Source organism: Trichechus manatus, unplaced genomic scaffold (genome assembly GCF_000243295.1).
Source record: "Trichechus manatus latirostris isolate Lorelei unplaced genomic scaffold, TriManLat1.0 scaffold00031, whole genome shotgun sequence".
Taxonomy (NCBI): domain Eukaryota; kingdom Metazoa; phylum Chordata; class Mammalia; order Sirenia; family Trichechidae; genus Trichechus; species Trichechus manatus.
The window spans coordinates 16,057,765-16,084,534 of record NW_004443967.1 but is presented as its reverse complement, the minus strand read 5'-3'; the positions used below and the strand labels follow the sequence as shown (position 1 = coordinate 16,084,534).

The following is a 26,770-nucleotide window of genomic DNA, read 5'->3' as shown; positions in this document are numbered from 1 at the left end:
TGCTAAGAGGGGGCTGGGGTGGGGGTGGGGCTAGGATAAAAAACAAAACAAAACCAAACCTGGAATTTATTTCTCATAATCTTGACATTTTTAGTAGAAAAAAGAAGTTCATATAGACCAATGGCATTATCATCTTTTCTTCCATTGGAAGAAAAGGAGAGATGTAGAGAAGCTGTCTCCATGGACATCATGAGAGAGCTGGACTTGCTTCCTGGACCTCGTTTTATGGCACCAATGAGGCACTCCATGAAAGGAGGGGACGTGTCCCCCCAACACTGTAAAAGCCTATGTTTGGAAGAACACACCCCAGCCAGATCCAAAAGACTTAGAGAACTGGGGAGAAAAATGCCCAGCTCCGGCTGTGAGAGCAGGCGCTGTGGAGAACAGCAGATGTGACACCAAGAAGGATGAAACAGCAGAGAAGAAAGGCCCAGAAATTCTCAAGTGACAAAATCAGAGAAGTGATTTGGGCACAAAACATCGGTGTTCAGAGGCCCACATGGAAAGCAGAGTGGGCAACACAACAAACCTGAGTTTGGCACACGGGCCAGGCAGAACCTCGGCAGGATGGGACCTGCCCTTTGGATGCCCGAGGCAGATGTCTTCTCAAGGGAAACTGATCTAGTCTGGGCAAGAAGGAAATTATTCTGCCAGAGGGCGTACATGTGGCTGGTAGCTCTGGGTGAGGGTAAGGGGAGAGAGAACCAGCAGACGTCTCCCTCAGAATGAGCTGTTTTCTTTCCTCCTCCCTTTTCTTTCGACATAGATGTATCTTGGGAACTCTGGTAGGATCTGCCCCAAGCCCCCACAGGAGCCCTGGACTCAAAGGCCAGGCACCATCTGAACACCTCTGGTTGGGTTCACCTATGGAGACTCAGCACTTGTAATTCACTCCTGCTCCGCCAACATTTGACTAGCTCTCATACCTATGGGCAGCTTCAATTTCTTAGCTTCTGCTATGCACCAGGCACTTGTGCTATGAGCTTTCTGTGCAGGAAACAACTCCATAAGTTGAGTGTGGCGATTATTCTCACTTTACAGATGGGAAACAGGCTCAAGAGGTTAACGTGGCTGAAGTCAAAGTTGGATTCAGGTCCGCAGCACTTTAATGTCCGAGTTCACACCTCATTGCCTCATCTCCTCAGCCCGCAGATTAGGCAGTGGGGATACAGAGGTATGGACCTCTGCCCCCTAGCAGGAGACAACCCAGCCAGGAAAGTAGCCACCCCCAATCATTGTAATACGATGTGGAAAGTTGCTATTCCAGGCTGTGGGAATGTTCTTTTAGAAGGACTTGAGAGTTTAACCTGCCAGATGAGGTAGGAAATGCTGAATCCATTTTGCACATGAGGAAACCAAGAGAAGGTAAATGGCTTGTTTAGCTTCATGTGGCTAGTCCATGGTGGAAGGTCCCTAGGTAGCACAAATGATCTGCACTCAACTTCTAACCCGAAGGTTGGTAGTTCGAACATACCCAGCAGCACCGAAGGAGAAAGGCCTAGTGATCTACTTCCATAAAGATTACAGCCAAAAAACCTCTATGGAGCAGTTCTGCTTTGTCACGTGGGGTCGCCATGAGTTGGAATCGACTCACCAACAATGGGTTTGGTGCTTTGGTTTAGTCCATGATGGAGCTGGGCTTGAGCACAGGTCAGTTTAGCGTGTTTCCATGGCGGCATTGCTCATCTCCAGACAGAACAGCATTTCCCAGGATCCTGCACCTTGTTTGCTCCAGTGGGCTTCGCTGCCACTCCTCAGAAGGGCTCTTCAGGCCAGCGTTTTACTCTTCATTCAAGTTGGTGTTCAGCCCCACCCAGCCCTGCTGCAACTATTTTTCAAGCAGTAAGAGCTGCCCTTCTCTGCTTTCTTCCTAAGTGCCCTTATTTACTTCTTTATTCTGTTTTTCAAAAACTATGTGTTCTTAGGCTCCTAAAACTCCCCAGATTGCTAGGAATGTATTCTCCCTCTCGTTGTCTGCACATCTGGAGGTGCTAAATCTTGGTGCTTGCTCCTTTTCTCACCTTCTTGAGACCTGGTGGACCCACTGCTGGTGGCTTCTCAGGCACCTCTCCTTCCCTGCCTCTTTACAAGTAGAGAGGAAGGAAAGACTACACTGGGGAGCTGGCAGGAGAACTGTAATTACTGAAGCTAATGTGTCGTCTCTCTCCAAAGTTCAAGTTCATTAGTGAAACTTCCTTTATCTTGTCATTCTAGTTTCTGGTTTCTGATGAGCTGGTGCTTATTTTGCAATCAAGAGTAAAAATGTTGAATTATGATAATAACTAGCATCATTAACTTTCGCTAGAATGTTAAGCTGCATATAAGATCCACTAGGGCAGGGATTTCTCTGTCTGTTTTGTTCATTGCTCTGACCCCAGGGTCTAAACCAGTGCCTGGCCCATGGCAGATGCTATATAAGTACCATATTTTTTGGCAAATAAGGCACCCACGCAAATAATGTGCCCACACATATAATGCGCAGCATAGCTCGCTTACGAAAATAAGGAGGTTGCGCGGTTGGCAAAAGCAGTAGAACATGCATGCTATTTGTGTAAAATACGGTAGTTGATGGCTACATAAAGAAATGCATTTTATTGGCTATTTCTTATATGCCAGGCAATGTGCTGAGGGTTTTCCATGCATCTTCTTTTAGTTCTCATAACAATCCAATGAAATAGATACCGTGATTGCTGTTTCGCAGTTGGGGAAACTGAGGCATAGAGATGTTAGCTGACTTGTCTAAGGTCACAAACTTTGTAAGTGGTTGTCATGGATTGACTTATGTTCCCCAAAAAATGTGTGTATCAATTTGGCTGGGCCATGATTCCTAGTATTGTGTGATTTTTCCTATATGTTGTAATTTCTGCTTCTATGATGTTAATGAGGGAGGATGGGCGGCAGTTGTGTTGGTGAGACAGGACTCAGTCTACAAGATTGGATTGTGTCTTGAAGCAATCTCTTGAGATATAAAAGAGAGAAGCGAGCAGAGAGACAAAGGGACTTCAAACCACCAAGAAAGCAGTGCAAAGAGCAGAGTGCGTCCTTTGGACCTGGGGGTCCAGGGCGGAGAAGCTTCTAGTCCGGCGGAAGACTGATGAGAAGGCCGACAGAGGGAGAAAGCTTACCCCTGGATCTGATGTCCTGAATTTGGGCTTTTTAGTCTACTTTACTGTGGAGAAATAAATTTCTCTTTGTTAAAGCCATCCACTTGTAGTATTTCCGTTACAGCAGCACTAGATAACTAAGACAGTGGTCAAGCTAGATTTAAGCCTATGTCTGTGGAACTCCAAAGAACATTCTTGTTAACTCCATGCTGTAGTGTTTCCATCATTGAAGGTATATAGATATGGGATGCTGTGTTACAGGAGTCTGAGAATCACCAATGTTCCTTTCACTCATGGAGAGACAGGGGAGGTATCATTGAGTGTCTTTTTCCTATAGCTGCTATAAAACCACAAATAACCCAATTTTAAAAATGAACAAAGGACCTGAATAGACATTTCTCCAAAGAAGATATACAAATGGCCAGTAAGCACATGAAAATATACTCAACATCATTTGTCATTGGGAAATCAAAACCACAATGAGCTGTCACTTAGACCTGCTGACGTAGCTCTAATAGAAAACATGGACAATAACAAGTGTTGGTGAATGTCGTGGATTGAATTGTGTCCCCAAAAAATACGTGTATCAGTTTGCTTAGGACACAATTCCCAGTCTTGTGTGATTGTCCACCATTTTGTCATCTGCTGTGATTTTCCTACTTGTTGTAAATCCTATGTCTATGATGTTGATGAGATGAAATTAGTGGCAGTCGTGTTAATGAGGCAGGACTCAATCTACAAGACTGGATTGTGTCTTGAGCCAATCTCTTGTCAGATATAAAAGAGAGAAGCAAGCAGAGAGACATGGGGACCTCATACCACCAAGAAGCAAGAGCCAGGAGAATAGTGTGTCCTTTGAGAAGCTCTTAGTCCAGGGGAAGATTGATGACAGGGATCTTCCTCCAGAGCCTACAGAGAGAGAAAGCCTTCCCCTGGAACTGATGCCCTGAATATGGACTTCTAGCCTACTAGACTGTGAGAGAATAAACTTCTGTGTGTTAAAGCCACCCACTTGCGGTATTTGTGTTATAGCAGCACCCGGTGACTAAGACAGTGAGGATATGGAAAAATTCAAACCCTCATACATGACTGGTAGAATTTTAAACGGGTGCAGTCACTCTGGAAAACGGTTCACAATTCCACAAAAACCAAACATAGAGTTAACACATGACCCAGTAATTCCACTCCTAGGTAAATACCCAGGAAAAATGGAAACATATGCGCATGCAAAAACTTGTACACAAATGTTCATAGCAGCATTATTCATAACAGCCTAAAAATGGAAACCACCCAAATGGCCATGAACTGAGGAAATGATACACAGAATGTGGTATAGCCATATGATGGAATAATATGGACAATATAGAGGAATGGATACATGGATCTGATGCCTGGATGAACCCGAAAACATTATGCTGAGTGAAAGAAGCTCACCACGAAAGGCCACATACTGTCTGATTCCATTTATGTGAAATGTCCAGAATAGGCAAATCTATAGAGACGGAAAGTAGATTAGTGGTTGCAGGGGCTAGGGTACAAGGGGTATCGGGAGTGACTGCTAATGGGTACAGGGTTTCTTTGGGGAATGGTGAAGATGCTCTAGAGTCAGATAGTGGTGGTAAATGCATACCTTTGTGAATATACTAAAAACTGTAGCACTGTGTACTTTCAGTGGGTGAGCTATAAGGCATGTGCAGTATATCTCAATAAAGCTGCTACCTAAATCACCGTAGAGAGAGAGCAGCTCCGCTCAGACAGAGGAGGAGTGGTGAGAAGGGAACGGGACTGAGAGGCCGAGATCTGGGGTCTTTGTTTACCCCGACTGAGTGAACCTGCCTCGGACCTCATCATAGCTGGGGGCTTCTCTGGCAAGCCCTGGCCCTCTGAGCCCCTATTTCTGTTTTTTTGTTTAGTGGTAGGCGTGGACAAGCTGATATCTAAAGCGGCCTTTGATTTGTATGCTCGGATTTATTTGAGGGGACTCAATTTCCCTGGCTCTTGCCTAAGTTTCCCAGTTGATGTGAAGTCAATCCTGACTCATGGTGACCCCGTGTATATCAGAGGGTTTTCCATGGCTGCTTTTTCAGAAGTAGATCACCAAGGCTTTCTTTCAAGTTGCCTCTGGGTGGACTGGAACCTCCAAACTTCCGGTTAGTAGCTGAGTGTGTTAACCATTTGCACCACCCAGGGACTCTTTGCCTAAGTTTAGGGTCTGCCAGCTGCTCCAGGGAAGAAAGATGTGGCAATCTGCTTCCGTAAAGATTATAGCTTTGGAAACCCTGTGGGGAAGTTCTGCTCTGTCCTACAGGGTCACTATGTGTATATAGGATACAGAGCAGGAAGGACTAGTAGAGGACAAGCTTCGCTGGGATATTTGAGCATTAAACATCGATAACAAAACAGAAACAAAAGAACCCGAAGCAAAACAGAAAACACAAGAGGGGAGAACAGCAACCTTGTTCTCATTGTCCTGCAGAGCTGATGACAGTGGAGAGTTCGAGAGAGGCCACTTTTGTGTTCTAAGTAGGGGTGGAGGATAATGGCAGTCATATGTATGAGCATCTCTGAGCTGGGTTTTTCCTTTAATGCTGGGCTCTCAGATCTGGTCCAGTGGCAGCGACTCTCCCAGACCCCCGATGTGCAGCGTGTGGTTAATGGCTCTTATAATGAGAGATTTATGGCTCAGCTCTCAGCCGCTGCACCCGCCTCGTTTGTCTGTCCACGGCAGAGCCTGTCATCATCTCTGCGGGCTCCTGCTCCAGGCCCAGACGCACCACTCCAGCCAACCCAGCTGCACGAGAAACAAGAAGCCACACGGACCCACCACGCGAGCCACGCCTCTCCGTGTGGAGGAGACGAGTGCCATCCTGACATCTTATGAAAACACTTCTGTGTTGTGTTTGTGTAATGCGCCCTGAGCTGACAGCAGGGACAGCTTCTTGGTCTCCCTGAAGCAGGGCTCCACGGCTGGCTGGAGGTGGCTCCATGCTCCCCTTGGCAAGGGGCTTCGAAGAAGGCCCACTCGACTTCCTGGTGAGTCGTTACCCAGCCCTGAACTCAAAGCCAGCAATCTGTCCTTGCTCACCCTCACCTGGGCTAATGAGCTGCTCAGTGGATCCTGCTGTAGCCCTTGATGCTGAGGTGTCTGCTCCTGGTCACCGCTACCAGTTAGGTCCCAGGATTCTGCCCCCACCTGTGAAGGCAGAAACGGTTGCCTCTTAAATCAAGCCCATCATAACTCTGAATACAATGTCATAATGACTCTTGTACAGTGGGCTTGAAGATTGTTGTTTTTGTTAGCTGCTCTCTAGCTGGCCCCCGACTCATGGTGACCCCACGCACGACAAACCAAAACCTGCCTGGTCCTGATCGCCTGTGGACTGGACTGTTGCGATCCCTAGGGTTTTCACTGGCTGATTTTCAGAAGTAGATCGACAGGTCTTTCTTCCTAGTTTGTCTTAGTCTGGAAGCTCCTCTACAACCTGTTCAGCATCCTAGTGACATGCAGGTCACCACTGACAGATGTGTGGTGGCTGTGTGTGAGGTGCAATGCCTGGGAATCGAACCCAGGTCTCCTACATGGAAGGGGAGACTTCTACCACTGAGCCACCGCCGCCCCACCTCCTTGAAGAAGAGGGCGCACAGAGGTGCACATCTCCACTCTAGGAAAGCAGAAGCTACAGTGGGAGCGTGCGCCCTCTCACGCACACACCCCTCACGTGCCCCCAAGGCCTCGGAGCCCCGCCATCAAGGACAAGACCCTCCGGTCGAGCCAGAGGTGGCCTCCACGCTGTCCCTGCACACTCCTCATTTCCCTGACAGGGAAGCTGAGCCCCAGAGGAGGGGCTGCTTGCTCGCGGTCATGGCAGTTTGTGGCCAGGTCAGGTCTGGGACCCAGGGTCCTGCTGCCTGTCTGGACTCTCCCCACCACATCACGGGGTCCCCTTTAAGGCAGAATCCTCATCGTCCAACTCTCTGCAAGCTGCCCCTTGCTCCCACTGCTCTGTCTTGCTGCCCATGCTGGGCCCCGGCTCAGGCCAGGAGTGAGTCCCTGCTCTGGCCCGGAGCCCTGGGGATCCTACCAGAACTCTCCAGCTGCCCAGCCCCTGGCCTTCTCACCTGGGCTTCTTCCTGGCTCTGCCAATGGGGCACAGCCCTCTCTCCCTTTCTCGGGAAACCACAGTGAAGGTGTTTGGGCTTCATGACAGGGATGACCTCTGCCTAGTCTGTCAAGGACGTAAAATAAACTATTCCCGTCCCCAGGCACGTGGACACCCGGGGAGGAAGGGGCTGTTTTTGATGATGGTGTTACCATTACTCCTAAATATCGTCTACCCACGTGTCTTATCTCTTTGCCCTGCCTAGCTCCCAAAAAAACAGTAGTGCTTGCTAAGTATCTTAAAGTCTTAGAACACCTAAGCGCTCTAGTGCTTGCTAGGAAAATATTGTGTGATAAGACCAGGACAGGACCACGGAATGAAAGGCGAAAGACAACCCTAAAGGGAGCATCAAATCCCCATTGCACTGAAAAGGGTCTCTTCACGTGTCTCACCCGCCCGTAGGCTATGAGCTCTTCAAAGGTGGGGACTTTGCTCTGTTCATCTTTGTTACCCCACACCTAGCTCAGGACCTCCAGACATTAGGTCCTCTGGGATGGTTTGCTGAACTGAGCATGATCACGTGAATGCTGTACACGGTGGCATATGGTGGTTTACCGAGTGTTTCTGCACGCATTGTCAGCCTGGCTGCCACCACAGTCCTGGAGGCCAGCCTCCAGAGGAGCCTGTGGAGTGGGGAGCCCCAGGACAGGCGGAGCTGGGACACCACACCCCAGGGGCAGAGGGCCAGAGGGCTGGCGCTTCAGATTCTGGCGTCTCAGAATGCAGCTAGGGCCCAAGTACTGCAGCATTCCGTGAACAAGCTTTTCAAACAGCTTCGTCACACACCGTCATCTCTCTGAGAGAGGTGGAAATTATACGTCAAACTGTGGAGAATAATGATTCGATTTTTTGAGGGGACATTAGGAGCCAAGCACAGCGTTGAGCCTGTGAAAATCTTCATCCCAGCCCAGCGGTGCACGTCAGGTTCCTCTTCTCTTGAGGAGCAAACCGAGGCTGGAGTGTGTGTGACTTGTCCCACAGCGTGGCAGAGCCAAGCTTCACGGAGGTGTGCGGCCAACACCCAGGCTGCTCAGTCAGCTGACTCCAAGGAACTTCAGGGGAGATGTTTTCAGGCCCTTGGAGTCTGTCCCACTTCTGCCTTATCTTTCCTCCAGGTACAGTGACCATCAATATTGCAGACGCTTAGCTTTATGCCTTGTGCGTGCGAGACCCTCGTCTGTAAAAGCGAGGTAATAATAGTGGCCATCGCGAAATGCAGCTTTGAGTGTTAAATGAGGTGACACTTGTGTGGCTGTTAGCCGAGGTCTGTCATGCTGTAAGCACGCAGTACATTGTAGCCACTATGACACCCTGATGTCAGACCAGACTCAAAGTACCTTGGGGTTATTCAGTTACATTTACACTTGTCTGGTGTTTCCAAAGGCGCTGTCCATTGCTTTGCTTAACCCTCTGCTGTCAAGTCGATTCAGACTCATAGCGACCCTGTAAGTCGCTATTATTTAAGACCCTATTGCATTGTTTAAGACCCCTTATACAGAATGGGCCACACTATAAGTGCCTTATCACAGGGCATAAAACTTCTTATAAAATGGTGTATTTCGTTTTAAAGGCACCGAGTTATGCAAGTGATCACGTCTCCCATCGGCGCTGGCTGTTGGAAACTCACCCTAAGTTAGATCCATCTGTACCAATGCCAACTTTACAACAGGGGTTTTGGTGCACACGTTTCTCCGGTTCAGTGTTTGCTTGTTTTATCATAGTTTGGTTATTATCCAGGTGGTTAATTATACGCTATCTCAAACTTGGTTGGGTATAAACTGTAAAACAATGTTCATTATAATTTAGTGTCAAAGGTGTTTTATTAAATTGTATGAAAACCTACCATTCACGTAATAGCTTGTATGGTAAACAGACGATTGTATTACCCAATTTTCTGGATTAACTGGTTTGCAAAACTAGGCTGGTAATACATATGATAAGTAGGTTAGAGAAATCAACATTGCGAAGTTATCTGAATATATTTTAGCACTAATGAAAAATTTAAACACACTAAAATGTTTCTTGGCAAAGGAACCAGTAGCATCAAAACAAAGTAAAAAATGAAAAAGTACTGGACATTGGGGAGAAAGAGGAGAATTTTGTATTTGACTGTAGATAGTGGAGAAAATAGTTCTTTGTCTCACATCATCTCTCTCACAGTGCTCTGCAAAAAAACTTCTAAAGAATGTTCATGAAAACTTTTTTCTAGTTGTCAAAACAGCCTCAGATATAAAAGTCAAGGTGATGATCGCCATTACTGCTAATAAGAAGTGGTGCCAGGGCGGACTCACATGCCCCCGCCCCCATCCTGCCCAGTGGTTGCCGTGCAAACATTCCGGTGACCTCATCACACTGTAGAGCTCCTTGACATTCTTCAGCCAGGGACAGAAGGTTGGGAGCCTGGCTCATTCTGAGAGCAGTTACAGATGTAAACTGTGCCCATATTTTCTTTCATTTAGTCAAACACATCCTTGTCATTAAAGACCTTTGAAACAGAGTAAAATGTCTTTGAAACATCAGTGGAATATGATCAAACTGTCTGAGGAAGGTATGTTCTGATTTTTTTCCACAGGTGTAACTCTTATCAAAACATAAAATTATTTGTTCATTGAGTCCACATTCAGCGAGTGTCTTCAGGTGGCTAGCCACTGCAGTAGGCATGGGGAGGACGGGTATGAACGAAACATCTCTAAAGACCTCAGTCAAGTTGGGAAGACAGACTCATGGGCACGTAATCACGGAGCCGTGCGGTAAGGATGCAGAGTCCTGAGAGTCTGTCTCCATCACAGTGTGGGGGGCATGCAGGTGAGGGGCAGAATCTGGAAGCACTTACAAGAGGAAGTGATCCGGAGCTGTCTGAAAGGGTGAGGAGTGAGGAGTTAGCCCAAAGGGCAAGGTAGGAAAAGCCACACTCGAGAACCAAGACAGCGATTCCAGCAAGGCACATCTGGGAAGTCGATTCCGATTCGTGGTGACCCCACGTGTACCAGAGTAGGACTGCTCTATAGGGTTTTCGTGGCTGTAGTATATACGGAAGCAGATCACCGGGCCTTTCTTCTGTGGTGCCACTGGGGGGGTTAGAACCACCAACCTTCCGTCAGTAGTGTTTCAAGAAGTCCAGTAGCCTTTGTACACGTGGCCTGATGTTTTCATGGCCAGATTTTCACACGTACGTTTCACGGGCCTTGTTCTGGGGCAGAAATGTCTCCCTTTCTTGGATTTTTCAAAGCAGTGTGTGACCCACAAGGTCACGAACTGGCAGGCGTAAAGGATATTTTTGGGGACCAACAGGAGAGGAGGCAGGAAGGTCCCCAGCTTGATTGTGGCCTTGCCGAGACCGGGCAGTAGCTGGAAGATCAACCAGATGGGGAGGAGTAGAGCCTTTTTTAGAAGATAAAACAGGCCTGGCTTTCAGCTGGAGGTGAGGGAAGGGGGGATGTACAGGGTGACCTCTCAGCCTCTACTGTGGGTGATGGGAGGGTGGTGACCACCCGCCAAGATAATGAACGTAGGGGAAAGGGGCTTGACAGAAGTTAGTTGGTTCCCTTTCAAAACAGAATTTGAGGCGCCTTGGAGGCAGCTGGCTCTAAGGGCTGGTGCTCCCTGATGAGGTGGGGTATGGATTATTTCCTGCCTCGCATGGGTGTGTGGGGGGAGCCGAGGCCAGGGTGTGTCTGAAATTAGATGAGAGGGCATAGAGAGAGAGCTGAGGGTCAGGGAGGAACCCCACAAAAGCAGCTGAGACGCAGTAGCTAAGAGGCAGGAAGACAGTGGGGAGGCCACACTGTTCCAGAAGGTGAAGATGGAAGGATTCTTCAGAGGAACTGGGTAGTCAACAGGGACAAGTCTCAGAGATGAGAGTGGTAATTCAAATCTAAACAGTGATTCCCTCTGAGAACCATCCATTTAAAATATTAAAAGGGGGTATTGTTAAAGGTCTGGTGAAAATCACACACTCCAAGACTGCAAGGAGCCCTGGTGGTGTACTGGTTAAGCACTCGGCTGTTAACCAAAGGGTTGGTGGTTCGAACCCACCCAGCCACTCTGCAGGACAAAGACCCGGCGATCAGCTTCCATAAAGATTACAGCCTAGAAAAACCCTGTGGAGCAGTTCTACTCTGTCGCATGGGGTCACCATGAGTCAAAAACAACTCGATGGCACCCAACAACTATAGTGTAAGACTGGAAATGAGGGAAGGCATTTAAAATCCAAGGAGTGGGAATTTGAATGTCCCTTCTCTGCCCTGACGCGAATTATGTAGATATGGAAATAAGTATACATACTAAATTCACTGAAGGCTTGAGCTTTGGTCATTTACGTTTTCTGTGGGTGGATTGATTTGTTAGGCAATACACAACGTTGCTCATCTGCTGTTTTTGCCAAGACAGTTCAAGCCAGTATTTGGCGCTGTGTGGGGAGCGTATGTAATTTCCTCCTCAAATCCTCTGTTTTCCCCAATATGCACCTTGCTATTCTCTAAATATACTGGATTTTTCTGCTTTTATACCTGTAGTGGCTGAATGGTGGCTCCCAAGAATATACGTCCACATCCTAGTCCCTGGAACCTGTGACAATTAGTTTATATACATGGGATTAAGTTTAGGATTTTGACAGGAGGAGTTTATCCTAGATTATTCCGGACCCTGAATCCAATGGCAAGTGGCCTTACAGGGTGAGGCAGATGGGTATTTGCTAGACAGGAGAGGAGGGGGCCATGTGACCAAGGAGGCAGAGATTGGAGTGAGGAGGCCTCAGGGACCCCTGCCTCCACCAGAAGCTGAAAGAGGCAAGGAAGGGTGCTCCCCTAGAGCCCCTAGAGGGAGCACGGCCCTGCTGACACCTTGGGTTTGCCCTTCTGGCCTGCAGACTGTAAGGGAATCAGTTTCTATTGTTTTAAGTCACCTAGTTTGTGGTAGGAGCCCAGGTGGCACAGTGGTTAAGAGCTCAGCTGCTAACCAAAACGTCGGCAGTTCAAATCCACCAGCTGCAACTTGGAAACCTGTGGGGCAGTTCTACTCTGTCCTACAGGGCCGCTCGGAGTCAGGATTGACAGGACGGTGGGGAGTTCGGTTGTGTTTGGGCTCGTTTGTGGCAGCTGGCTACAGCAGCGCAGGGGTCTCGCACTCTCTTTACCCTGAGCCTTTCCCAGCGTTCTCTTTCTCTTCTGCTTGGGCGCTGCCACCTTCTCCCCACCCCACTGCCACTTTTGTCCAAATCCACCCCATCCTGCGTGACCGTTTCAAGTCCCACTCGCAGCCCCCCGACCTCTCCTGGTGCCCTCTGTGGGTGGTTCGGCTCTTAGACCACAGTCACAGGAGGCCAGGGGTGGCCAAGCTCTTGGGCTCAGGAGGGGGAGAGTGCCTCACCGTTCTCCTCCCAGCCCTAGGGCCTCGCCCACCTGGCGTTCGGGTACATACCTGCTCAGTGGGGTTGCATTGCAGAAGCACACCTTCCCCGGAGAAAGCCTGGCCCTCCAGAAGTCCATTCAGCTGATGTCCCTCATGACCTCCTGAAGGCTGTGGCCTCTGGAACAGAGCTCAAGGGGGAGCATCGTGGGTGGCTCGGGGTGGAGCAAGACAGAAGCAAGTACAGTGCTTGCAGGAGGAGGGGGAACCTCTGGACACGCGCTCGTGGGCTGACTTGAGTTCCTGGGCGCAGAAGACCAGAGCCTGGACCAAAGGCAACCGAGTCATAAACCAGGAATGACCCTGGGCCGTTAACTGGGCTGACTTTTAATGGTTTCAAAATAAAAGTCAGCATGCTGGTGTTCGTGGTGGCTTCATTCTAACTGAACGGAGCTTGTTGGTCTAAGACTTCGCTTGTTGAAGCACAGCCGGCTGGGCCCCACCTGCGGTCTCTGAGCTGGTCTGCAAGCCAGTGGATGGGGCCTGGGAATGTGCATTTCTAACAAGTTTCCCATGATGCTAAGGAGCCCTGGTGGTGCAATGGTTAAGCGTTCGGCTGCCAACCGAAAGATCAGCTGTTTGAACCCCCTGGTGGCTCCGTGGGAGAAAAGACCTGGTGATCTGCTTCCTTAAAGATTACAGCCTAGGAAACCCTGTGGGGCAGTTCTACTCCGTCCTGTGAGTCCGAATTGACTCACGGGCACACCACAACAGGAACAGGCCGCGATGCTTGTCGGGACTGCACTTTGAGAACTCCTGCTCTTAAACAGCACTGTGACGTGGGACCCTGGCTTAGGCTGGGTTTCCAAGAAACAGAGCTGGAGGCAGCAATGGAGGAGCATTCCCGTGTATGTGTGCGGGCATGCGTGTGTGTGTGTGCATAAGGGAGTGGGGAGAGCCTGAGAGGGAAGGGGAAGGGGCCGTGCAAGAACAGCATCTCAGGCACCTCAGACAGAATTGTCCTGGCCTTTTATTCCCCAAGAGTCACCACTGGCTGTGGTCCAACATGGGAGAAGGCATAGCCTCCCATCAAGGAGAATTCTCCGAGAAGAAGAAGCTGTGAGCCGTTGACGGTGACCCTCGTGACAGCGGGCGCTGGGGGTAACTGCCCGGCAAGGGGGAGCTGGGTGGGGCACGAGCAGTGTGGATTCCATATTCTATTTTTATAGCAGGGAAACTGGAACCAAAGAGGTTAAGCAAATTACACAAAGCCACAAACCAGAATCTGAGCCTAGGCCACGGGCTCAGAGACGAGGCCCTGTCTAGCTCGTCCTGCAGGTGCTCGGGACCTGTGAGCCAGGGTGTGTCTTGTCGCAGAGTGAAGTTAATCCTTAAAAAAGATGAGGAAATCTCGCTGGATTTTCCAGTGGTGGGCAGGTGTCAGGTGATTTGGAAGGCAGAGCCTTGGAGAGGGGGACTGAAGAAGCTCTCTGAGGGGCAGTAGGTAGGAACAGTGGCCCCTGGGCAGACACCTGTCCCATATGAGAGCTGGCTGGTGCAGCTGCCAGGGTACCCCCTGTGGAGGGACCATGTAGATGGCCTAGCGGCCTCCTGTCCTTGCACTGGGAGCCCTTCTAGAAACCACGGCCAGTGCAGTCTGTCCCGGCTTGAGCACTTTCCTGTATCCGAGACACTAAGTGTCCTCCCATGGCACTGCTCCATCCAGGCTGCTGGAAGAGACAAAATGCCAGCCAGCCTTGCTCTCACCAGCCCCCCCTTTGCTCCGGATGCCAGTGAGACATCCTTCACCAATGGCGGAGCCGTCCATCACGGGAGGGACGTTGTGTGGTCTGCGGTTACGTCAGGCGGGAATGGGTGGGAATGGGTACCTGCCAGACGCTCTGCTGAGTCCTCGGTGGTCGCCATCTCACTAGCCCTCATAACCGCTCTAGGAGACAGGTCTTACGTTCCCTCTGACACGTGGGAAAATGAGGCGCTGGCGATTTATGTAACTTGCTGTAAGTGTTTAAACTGCAAGCCCAAGAGGTTCGTGGCAGAGAAGGATTTGAGTCAGGGCCTGTCTTTCCCTGTAGTCTGTGAGTTTAACCCCTTTGGTAACTCACCTCCTGATGTCTTTTGGGATCATTATTGTATAAACCCATTGCCGTCTAGTTGACTCCAACTCATAGCAAACCTATAGGACAGCGTAGGACTGCCCCACGGGGTTTCCAAGGAGCAGCTGGTGGATTCGAACTGCCAACCTTTTGGTTAGCGGCCGAGCTCTTAACCATTGCACCACCAGGGATTAGATAAAACTCCAGCTCTTGTTAACCATTGCACCACCAGGGCTCCATTACTGTATAAGACACCCTCATATGTGGCTTAGAGTCATAACCCAATTTCTCTCAAAAATAGGCTCCAAGTTACAACTTCACTGTTTTTATGGATTCCTGTGTACTTTTAAAAAAATTTTGGGATCACGTAGTTCATAGGTTTTGATTCCTTTCTATTGATAAATGGTGCATTGCAGATACTTTTCCCTGTTGGCTATGTAGTCTTTCTGCTCATCACTTCAAAGACTCTGACATTCCATCCAGTACCTCAGCCTCTGTTTCACCACGCAGTCTATGGTAGGTGGAATAATGGTCCCCCCAAAGATGTCCACGTCCCTAAACCAGAATCTGTGAAGATGACACCTTACATGGCAAAAGGGACTTTGCAGATGTGACTAAGTTAAGAACTTTGAGATGGGGAGATTATATGGGATTATCTGGGCAGGCCCAATGTGATCACAAGGGTCCTTATCGAAGCGAGGCAGAAGAGTCAGAGAGAGAAGGAGATGTGACTAGGGAAGCAGAGGTCGGAGTGATGCGTTTGCTGGCTGGGAGCCACAGCCATGGAATACAAGCAGCCTCTAAAAGATGGACGAAGCAAGGAAATCAATTTCCCCCTAGGGTGTCCAGAAGGAACACAATCATGCTAACACTTTGATTTTACCCAAGTGAAACCCACTTTGGACTTCTGAGCTCCAGAGCTGTAAGATAGTAAATTTGTGTGGTTTAAGCCACTAAGTTTATGGTAATTTGTTGCAGAAGCAGTAGGAAACCAATACACAGGCCCTGTTTGTCTGATGATGGCAGTTCTCCCTTCTCCCCGCTAGAGATGATGGCACTGCCCGATAGCTAGTGTTTATTGTATGTTGTTATGTTCTGGGCATTGTGCCCAGGATGGAGGGATGCTGAGCAAGTTGCCCAAAGCCACACATGTAGCTAGAGCTGAGATTCAAACTCTGGGACTCTGGGTCTGATTCCAGTGGCTTCTTGACTGCAGGCACTATGGCATGAGTGATCAACTTGGCCTCAAAGGGGGCTGTCTTGGTTCTGCTTATTAATAGTCATAACTGATGCCATTTATCCAGCATGTACCCCACATGCCAGCCCTGGTGCAGGTGCACTGATGGCAAGGCTATGCAGGAGGTATTGTGTGCATGTTATGGATGAAGAAACTCGGAGAGGTCAAGCAGCTCGCCCACTGCAGGTCAGCCTGGGGCCAAGCTGGGTTACAGGGCCAGATCCATCTGACCCCAAAGCTTGCGCTGACTCCAGAGTTCTTAACCATGACGCCACACACTTCCAACAGTAGCTGGTGCTTTCAGTCTTCATCAGCTTTATTGTCAGTTCATCATGATGCATCGACTCTGCACGGAAATCCATGAGACCTTTTGGGTCTTATATTTGTGCTTCATGAAAAGTAATCTGTGCACATCAGCCCTAATGACTGTCTCTGTCATTCATAGAGGCCCAGCTGGGTGAGAGCTGATGGAAGTTCTGTCATCAACCAAGGATGAGACGAGACATGGACAGGCTTTGGACTGATCAGTGGTGGCCTTAAAAATTCCCCCCTGAGTCATGACCTGACCCCTTTGCAAATCTGCCAAACTTCAAAATGCCATAGCATATAGTTTTCCCCATAAAGTGCTTTAAATCATATCTAAAAATTTTAATAAACCCTTGTGATGCATTGATAAAGACAGGACTCTTGTTTCGAGAGTTACTTACTTAAATCTCTTCTTCCTCGTCACCAGCACTAACAGCTGGGGAACCATTTTTTTTTTTTTTTTTTTAAATATTTTATTGTACTTCAGGTGAAGGCTTACAGAACAGATAGTTTCTCATGTAACGGTAACACACATGCTGTTTTATGACATTGGTTAACAACCCCACAACATTTTAACCCTCTAAATTCTCAACTTTTTTTTTTTTTTTTTTTTTGGTGAAAATACACATAGCCAAAGATACGCCATTTCAAAAATTTTTTTACATACACATTTAAGTGACATTGACTACGCTCTTCTAATTGTGCTGTTATTCTCACTTAAGATGAAGGCTTACAGGACAAAATAGTCTCCCATTTAACAGTTACTACAAATGTTGCCCTATGACAATGGTTAACAATCTCACAACACATCGACAATATCCTTACTCTACTTTGTGTTCCCTACCATCAGCTTCCTACTCCCCTTCTGCCTTCTGGGCCTTGTCACTGGACTCCTGTACCTCGTTACTCTCATGGTTTTACTGGGCTGTCCACTCCCAGGCTGAACAGTGAACCTCGAAGGTAACTTCACCACTGAGCTAAAAGGGTGTCTGGGGGCCATACTCTCGGGGTTTCTCCAGTCTCCTTTAGGCCAGTAAATCTGGTCTTCTTTTGTGTGGGGGGAGAACCATTTTTGCATCCTTTTGAAAAATCATTTTTCCTAGAAAGTCTGCATTGTTGAGGCAAAATTGTTACCCTGGGCTGCAGAAGCCAAGTTTCTGGCTGGGCTCTCTCCCTTCCTCCCCTCTGCACACTACCTCCCTGTGTTTGACTCACATTCCTGCCTTAGCAACATGGCAAAAGGCTACTGGTAGAGACCTTTAGGGCTGTTGGTGCTGAGGGCTAGTAGTCTAAGGCCTGTCTCGGTCCTGAGGTCCCAGGCTGACTTACCAGCTCGCATCTAAAGAGTGCTTTTCCTTGAGAGCGCTCCTACCTGGCGCTCCATGAGGGGTGCAGGGCAGGTTTGGTAGATGTAGATGAGGAAATCCAGGCTGAGACTGATTCTGTAGACTTGTCCATCGGTGTCAAACAAGTTGATGGGGAAGCCAGGACTTGAATGCAGGTTCTCTGATTTTTGGTCCACAGCTGTGTAGCCTTGGACCAGCTGATATTCTTGGCTGCTCTTATGACAGACACTCACCTAGAGCTTATTGTGTGTGAGGCACAGAGGAAGAGCTTTGCACACAGTGTCTCCTTCATCCTCAAAATACTATCACAAAATTATCCTCAGATATTCCAAAACAGTTTCCGTCTCAGTGTCTGAGTTCCTCCTTGCCCCTTAGAGAATGTTTGAATGCAACTGGTCTTGTATTTCAGCCTTTCTTAACTCTAGTGGTGCTGAGAAATCTAGATGTGATTCTCTCTTCTGCTGGGTGGCACCCAAGGACACCGGTGAACGTGATAGTGCTAATTGATTATTACTAAGTCTAAGGAACGTAAACAACTATATGAAGAAGGAATCTTGCAGCCTAATGAACTCAATATAAATGGAAGGGGGTGGAATGCATGAGGGTGAGAATGTATTGGATTCACTGTTGGTTAGTATAATATGTGAATAGGTGGCATTACATTTTATAGTAAGTTTAGGTATTCCATTTTATCCTTTCATAGAGTAAAAAGTAGCGATATTATCTCCTTTTGCCTAGGATTCTGGGACAACCAGTACAGCACAAATGATCAAACTGCCCTTCGAAAGCTCCAGTCTGATGTTACAGAGAAGAAATCTCACTTCGCTGAGGTAACGTATGCTTCTAACGTCTAAAGTAATCAGCAGAATGTACCCAACTATAAAACATGATCACTGGCCTTCTTATGATGCGGTTGCATTTTATTTTGTTTAGTCAAAAACTGAATTAATGCAGCAGGAAATCTAACCATCCGTGACTGGGACTTGTTACATTAAAGTATGCACTGAATAATTAAGTATTCCCTTACAGTCTTCACCAACAATTCATAAATGGGCAGTATCATAAGACAGTATGGTGACTGGACTTTAATTTTTTTTAAATTTTTATTTCTTTTTATTTTTTACCATCCTTACCTCTCTCCTCCCTCATAACCATCAAAGATTGTTTCTTTTTGTGTGTAAACGTTTTCATGAGTTTTTATAATAGTGGTCTCCTACACTATTTGTCCTTTTGTGATTGACTTACTTCACTCAGCATAATGCCCTCCAGATTCATCCACATTTTGAGATGCTTCGCAGATTCATCATTGTTCTTTATTGTTGTGTAATACTCCATTGTGTGTACGTACCATAGTTTGTTTATCCGTTCGTCTGTTGATGGGCATCTAGGTTGTTTCCATCTTTTTGCTACTGTGATCAATGCTGCAGTGAACATGGGTGTGCATATGCCTATTCTTGTGTGGGCTCTTATTTCTCTAGGATATATTCCCAAGAGTGAGATTGCTGGATCATATGGTATTTCTATTTCTAGCTTTCTAAGGAAGTGCCATATCATTTTCCAAAATGGTTGTACCATTTTGCATTCCTACTACCAGTGCATAAGAGTTCCAATCTCCCCGCAGCCTCTCCAACATTTGTTTTTTTGTTTTTTTTTTTTTTTTTTATTTGTACCAGTAATGCCAGGGTGAGATGGTATCTCATTGTGGTTTTGGTTTGCATGTCTCTAATGGCTAGTGATCACGAGCATTTCCTCATGTATCTGTTAGCTGCTTGAATGTCTTCTTTGGTGAAGTGTCTGTTCATTTCCTTTGCCCATTTTTTAACTGGGTTATTTGTCTTTTTGTTGTAGAGATGTTGAGTTTTCCTGTAGATTTTAGAGATAAGACCTTTGTCGAATCTGTAATAGCCAAAATTTTTTTCCCAGTCTGTAGGTTCTCTTTTTACTCTTTTGGTGAAGTCTTTTGATGAGCATAAGTGTTTACTTTTTAGAAGACCCTAGTTATCTAGCTTATCTTCTGGAGTTTGTGTGTTGTTATGGTTTGTATCCTGTTAATGCCGTGTATTAGGACCTCTAGAGTTGATCCTATTTTTTTCTTCTATGATCTTTAAAGTTTTTGGTTTTATATTTACGTCTTTGATCCATTTTGAATTAGTTTTTGTGTATGATGTGAGGTATGGGTCCTGTTTCATTTTTTTTTGCAGACGGACATCCAGCTCTGCCAGCACCATTGGTTAAAAAGACTGTCTGTTCCCCATTTCATGGACTTTGGGCCCTTGTTGAAGAAAAGGTGACCATAGGTGGATGGATTTACAACTGGGTTCTCAATTCTGTTCCATTGGTCAGTGTATCTGTCATTGCACAAGTACCAGGCTGTTTTGACTACTGTAGCTGTATAGTAGGTTCTGAGGTCAGGTGGTGCGAGTCCTCCTACTTGATTCTTCTACTTCAGTAGTATTTTACTTATCCGGGGCCTCTTCCCTTTCCATATAAAGTTAATGATTAGTTTTTCCATCTCTTTAAAGAATGTTGTTGATATTTGGATCGGTATTGCATTGTATTTGTAAATTGCTTTGGGTAGAATTGTCATTTTCACAATGTTGAGTCTACCTATCCATGAGTATGGTATTTTTTTTCCATTTATGTAGATCTCTTTTGGTTTCTTGCGGTAGTGTTTTGTAGTTTTCTTTGTATATGTCTTTTACATCCCTGGTTTGATTTATTCCTAAGTATTTTATTTTTTTTAGGAGCTAGACTTTAATTTTAAATCAAAATTTATCTGCTGTAGATAGATAGATAGAGATATATAGATATGCTGTACACCCACCCTTCACTTATCGACATGGTTAGATTCCAAAGACCAGGTTGTTATGTGAAAATTGGTGTTATGCAAAAATGGAGGATGACTGCATCAGATTACAAAATGGAGGATGACTGCATCATTACATAACTGCCAAATTACATCATTACCTAACTGCCACACCACTGAGAATCATGGCTCAGCCAAGTTGGCGCACAACCTTAGCCATCACAGCCAGGGTTACTCTCGCTTTGCACCTCAGCATTCATTACTGCCAGACATACGTCATTAATGTGCAAAATAGTTGGATAGTAGACTTTTGCGGTTGTTGTAAACTTGACACTGATGGACAAGTCTACAGAATCAGTCTCAGCCTGGATTTCCTCATCTACATTTACCAAACCTGCCCTGCACCCCTCATGGAGCGCCAGGTAGGAGCGCTCTCAAGGAAAAGCCGTCTTTAGATGCAAGCTGGCAGTATTAAGTCGGCCTGGGACCTTAGGACTGAGACAGGCCTTAGACTACTAGCCCTCAGCACCAAGAGCCCTAAAGGTCTCTACCAGTAGCCTTTTGCCATGTTGCTAAGGCAGGAATGTGAGTCAAACACAGGGAGGTAGTGTGCAGAGGGGAGGAAGGGAGCGAGCCCAGCCAGAAACTTGGCTTCTGCAGCCCAGATAACAAGATAGTTAATAAGTGAAGAATAGGTGTATAGCATTTTGAAGGTGGAGAAGAGGTAATATGAAATTGAACAAACTAGGTTTTCATAACTGCAAAAGTGCTCCGAAATAGAGAAGAAAATTACAGGTCATATTTATAAAATGAAATGTTTCAGATCCTAGGGAACAAAGAACTACGTATGCAGTGGTTAATGTCACCTTATCAAATGCCAGTTTCTGCCTTATTGACTGACTCATTTAATACTGCCCACAATTGCAGGATGGGGGTACTATTATTATACCCATTTTACAGATGAGACAATTAGAGCTCCAGGTGGTGACCGACCCCACATATCCGAGCTTGTAAGTGGCAGACCCAGGGCTGTCTGGCTTCAGAGCTTCAGTTCTTAACCAGCTCTGTGGGGGCTGGAGAGGAGGGCTTAGTCCAGTAAACAGAACTTCCAGGATGGGCTTTCCCGCCTTAAAGAATTGTCTGAGGTGTTACAACTTACAAGGCATCCGTCGTCTTTTACAAATGGGTATTCTGCCTCCAATGTTTGTAATTCTGAGAGAGAGTGGAATTACAAGAATTGACCTATCATAACAGATTAAAGTACCAAAGATCTTTGTAACAAAATATTTTCCCCCAAAATTTTTGTCTTAGGTATCAGTCTGTGACGTGGGTCTGTACTGAATACAGCTTGACTTTTCCCTCAGAGACCCCAGGCTTGAAATCCCCCAAGATGGAGAAAGGATGCTATTTTGGATCCTGAGTTTTAGCCTTCAATATTTAAACCCTTGTCTATGGGGAGGCCCTAAGCTCACTGTCTCAAGATGTAAACTGCGTGGCGGTAACTAATTCACTCCCTAGGAGCAGGAGCAGGAACCCTGGCGTGCAGGGAGGAGGGGAAACAAGTCGGAGGAGCAGGGGATCATTGAGAACATCAATCAGAGGTGACAGCAGTTATGGGGAGAATCACAGAGGAGACAGGATTGAATCTACTCAGCAGGTTCTGCTAAGGTCCGTGGCTACCCTTCTTTAAAAACGATACCCACTGAGGACCTTTCCCATCTGTTTTTAACGTGTAGCTGGCAAATATCAGCATTTCCCTGTTGATGTCAAAATTCATCAGTTTGGTCAATAATTATGATAGATCTTTGGGACCATGTGGCCGGGCCCCTAAACACACATACAGTCCCACGCTCACGTGTGCATGCACACGCGCATGCTGTCATTGCCTGTGACGGGGTCAAACGTGTTGTTAGTTGTTGTTGAGTCAGCTCTGACTCATGGCAACCTTATGTGTAACAGGATGAAATGTTCACTGGTCCTGCACCATCTTCATGATCATTGGTATGGTCAAGTCCATGGTTGCCATCACTGTGTATTTTGAGTGCCTTCCAATCTAGGGGGCTCATCTTCCAAAACTATATCAGACAATATTCTGCTGTGATCCATAACATTATTGCCTAATGTTTGGAAGTACATCGCCAGGCCTTTCTTCCTAGTCTATCTTAGTCTGGAAGCTCTATTGAAACCTGTCCACCGTGGGTGACCCTGCTGGTATTTGAAATACTGGTGGCCTAGCTCCCAGCATCCTATCAACACCCAAACCACCAGAGTAGCACAAACTGGTGAGTTAAATAACTCCCAGGACATCACACCATCAGCTTTGGAATTATCCAGACTGCCTACTGTGACCATATCAGCAGTGTGGCTTTCAAATTCCCCCCTAACGTTGCGCTTTTAAAACCTTGCCCACATGTATTTGGTATAAGGACGCTGTAAGATGATGAAGCTCTTCAAACAGCTGCCTGCTCTTTTACCCACCATAAATCCCCGTCTGTCCTCCAGAAGCAGCACAAGATTGATCACTTCTCCTTTCAAAATGTGCCCAAGCTGCAGCAGTGATGTGCGGACATTTGTAACCAAATATTTTTATTTCATCTGCAAAGTCATTACTTAAAAGGAGTGAAATATGGAACAGAGTTCTTTTCTTTGGAAAGAAATTGTTTAAATTTTTCCCAATAACAAAAGTAATGGCAACTCAACGGGGAAAATGCAGCAGTATATACATAAGGAAATACTTATATATATATTCTCTTCCCTTATTTTTTCTATGCATTTTTTATATTAGTATAGGACTGTAGTGTACAGAAACGTTTGTTTATAGCATTCTTCATTACATAACAGGATCACAGCAATTTCCTGTGACATTTAAATTCTTCGTAATCTTTGTTTTTAATTTCTGCAGAATGTAAAATGCAGTTGTGCATACCAGAATTTACTTACCTGTTTCCCCCTTTTAAAAAAACAGACAGCATTTAGGTTCTTGCCAGCATTTCACCGTCATACAGTACACAGCATTGAACCCTCTGTTTTTTAGTCAGTGTTTGGAAAGACAAAAGTTCCACCACACTGAGGGAGAAAAACATAAATTTCTCCACTTGACTTAACCTCTTCTTTCTCTCTTGCTGCATACCAGAGTGAGCTCACACATGAAAACACTGAGATTTGGGGTCAGATGCCACTAGATCGAGAGATTGTCTAATGATGGCGGCTCTTAGTCAACTAAATGGTGGTAAGCATGTTTGCAGCTAGCATGGAGGTGACTGCAGGGCAAACCTGTGAGCAGATGTGTCCACAGAACCCATCAGACTAATAAAGCTGTAGGCTGCAGAGTCACAATGGAAAGGAAAGAACGGTCTTGGGGAGAAAAATACAGATTTCAAAGGTATATTTGGATTAGATGCTTATCCTTTGAGAAATAAATTGCTGCAGGGATGGAGGCGTCCCCACTCCAGTGGTTCAGGATCGGTTTTGCTTTATCATTCACCACTTATCCCTCTCTTACTTCAATTTGTGAAATGGTACCCTTCTTAGTAATGTGCCTTAAGGCACAAATATAAAGTTAAAAACCGTCAATAAAATGCATAAAACTATGAAAGCAGTTACCAGCACTACGAAATCATGTTTGAAACATTTAGAAGAAATCGATATCTTAAAGCAGCACCTATGGGAAAGAAAATGTAAAAATAGGAGTGTAACGGGGTGATGGACAGGAAACGGATGGTTTACTACCAAAGCGAGGCATAAAATCCAACTTTTTATTTGACCTCTCTTCAACCTTGAACATTCTATTCTACAGCTGAGATTATTTTCTTCTTCCTTTTCAAATCAAATCTCCCATGACTTTATTTTATTTTAAATCAAAAGAGACTTTCTGCAAAGCCTCGTTTAGATAACCTGCTACATAGGGCTGATGGGGCTGCACTCTGAAATCACTGAATTTGGAAAGATATTTGATGTAAAAGATGTGGTTACTTTTTACATAATATCTTATTGTGCTTTCGGTGAAAGTTTACACGGTAAATGGGGTATCCATTTGACAATTTCTATACAAATTGTTCAGTGACATTGGTTACTTTGTTCACAATGTGTCAGCATTCTCTTTAATTGCGTTCTGGTTGTTCTGTTTCCAGTCCTCTAGTTTCCCTTACTTTTTAAAGAAAATTTGCCCCATTTTAAAAGTAGTGGGCTGCCTTAAACCAAACCCATTGCCACTGAGTAGATTCCAACTCATAATGACCCTATGGGACAGAGTAGAAGTGCCCCATAGTGTCTCCAAGGCTGTAAATCTTTACAGAAACAGACTGCCACATCTTTCTCCCAAAGAGTAGCTAGTGGGTTCAAACCATCAACCTTCAGGTAAGCAGCTGAGTGCTTTAATTACTGTGCCATCAGGCCTCCTTATGTGCCTTAGGAACATCAAACAGCCCCTCTCTTTGTCATCTCTTTCTTAGTTGCCCCACCCCAGAAGAAGGGCTGGACACAAAGTGACGTGTTGTGGTCTTAGAGGGTGGACTTTATCTTTAATTGTTGTTATGAGATGTCGTTGAGTCAATTCCAACTCGTGGCCACCCCATATGACAGAGCAGAACTGCCCTACAGAGTTTTCTTGGCTGTAATCTTTATGGAAGCAGATCACCAGGCCTTTCTTCAGCGTCATCACTGGGTGGGTTCGAACCACCGTCCTTTAGTTTAGCAGTCGAGCACTTAACCCTTGTGCCACCAGGGCCCCTTCTTTAATGATATATAATTAAACATAAATATATCAAGACTCATATATATGTATACATATATACATACATATCGTGGGTGTCAGTGAGAAGATAGGCTTTGATAGAACTTCCCACGCAAAGAGTGTTGAGCATATTGAAAAACAAATAGTGCAGTGTTTCCTTTTTAATTTCTCTCAGCTTACTGATTGGAGCTTTGGTCAAAGCTGAGTCTAAACATCTGAAAAACACAGCAGCATTTAACCGAATAATCCTTGTCCTGGTGATCTTATGATCTGTGTGTCGCCCTCTCGGCTGTTAACTCCATGAGGCCAGGAGCTTCCTCAGCACCTGACATAGCACCTGACACATGGTTGTTGTTAGGTGCCCTTGAGTCAGTTCTGACTCGCAGCCACCCCATGTACAGCAGAACAAAACACTGCCCAGTCCTGCGCCATCTTCACAATCATTGCTATGCTTGAGCCCATTGTTGCAACCGCTGTGTCAATCCATCTCCTTGAGGGTCTTCCTCTTTTTTGTTGACTCTCTATTTTACCAAGCATGATGTCCTCCTCCAGGGACTGGTACCTCCTGATAACATGTCCAAAGTATGTGAGAATGAAGTCTTGCCATCCTTGCTTCTAAGGAGCATTGTGGCTGTGCTTCTTCCAAGACAGATTTGTTCATTCTTTTGGCAGTCCATGGTATATTCAGTATTCTTCACCAACACCATAATTCTTCTTTGGTCTTCCTTATTCATTGTCCAGCTTTCAGATGCATATGAGGCAATTGAAAACACCATGGCTTGGGTCAGGCTGCACCTTAGTCCTTAAAGTGACATCTTTGCTTTTTAACACTTTAAAGAGGTCGTTTGCAACAGATTTGCCCATTGCAATGCGTCATTTGATTTCTTGACTGCTGTTTCCATGGGTGTTGATTGTGGATGCAAGTAAAATGAAATCCTTGACAACTTCAATCTTTTCTCCGTTTATCATGATGTTGTTTATTGGTCCAGTTTTGAGGATTTTTGTTTTCTTTATGTTAAGGTGGAATCCATACTGAAGGCTATGGTCTTTGATCTTCATCAACAAGTGCTTCAAGTCCTCTTCACTTTCAGCAAGCAAGGTTGTGTTATCTGCATAATGCAGGTTGTTAATGAGTCTTCCTCCAATCCTGATGCCACATTCTTCTTTATATAGTCCAAACTGTCGGATTATTTGCTCAGCATGCAGATTGAATAAGTATGGTGAAAGGATACAACCCTGACGCACATCTTTTTTTGACTTTAAACCATGCAATATCCCCTTGTTCTGTTCAAATGACTGTCTCTTGGTCTATGTACAGATTCCTCATGAGCATAGTTAAGTGTTCTGGAATTCTTATTCTTCGCAATGTTATCCATAACTTGTTATGATCCACACAGTCAAATGCCTTTGCATAGTTTATAAAACACAGGTAGACATCTTTCTGGAATTCTCTGCTTTCATCCAGGATCCATCTGACATCACCAATGATATCCCTTGTTTCACGTCCTCTTCTGATTCTGGCTTAAATTTCTGGCAGTTCCCTGTCGATGTACTGTTGTAACTGCTTTTGAATGATCTTCAGCAAAATTTTACTTGTGTGTGATATTAATGATATTGTT

General features: G+C 45.9%; 1 protein-coding gene across 2 annotated transcripts in view; it reads left to right on the top strand.

Annotated features, from left to right (window-relative positions):
- The window catches only part of CUNH10orf90 (chromosome unknown C10orf90 homolog), a 224,596-nt gene that overhangs the window by 130,030 nt on the left and 67,796 nt on the right, over positions 1–26,770 (top strand). For both annotated transcript variants that reach the window (XM_023729902.1, XM_004374931.1), the window contains exon 3: positions 18,352–18,443. In XM_023729902.1, coding sequence (XP_023585670.1) covers positions 18,352–18,443 — 92 coding nt within the window. The remainder of the gene's footprint in view (positions 1–18,351; positions 18,444–26,770) is intronic.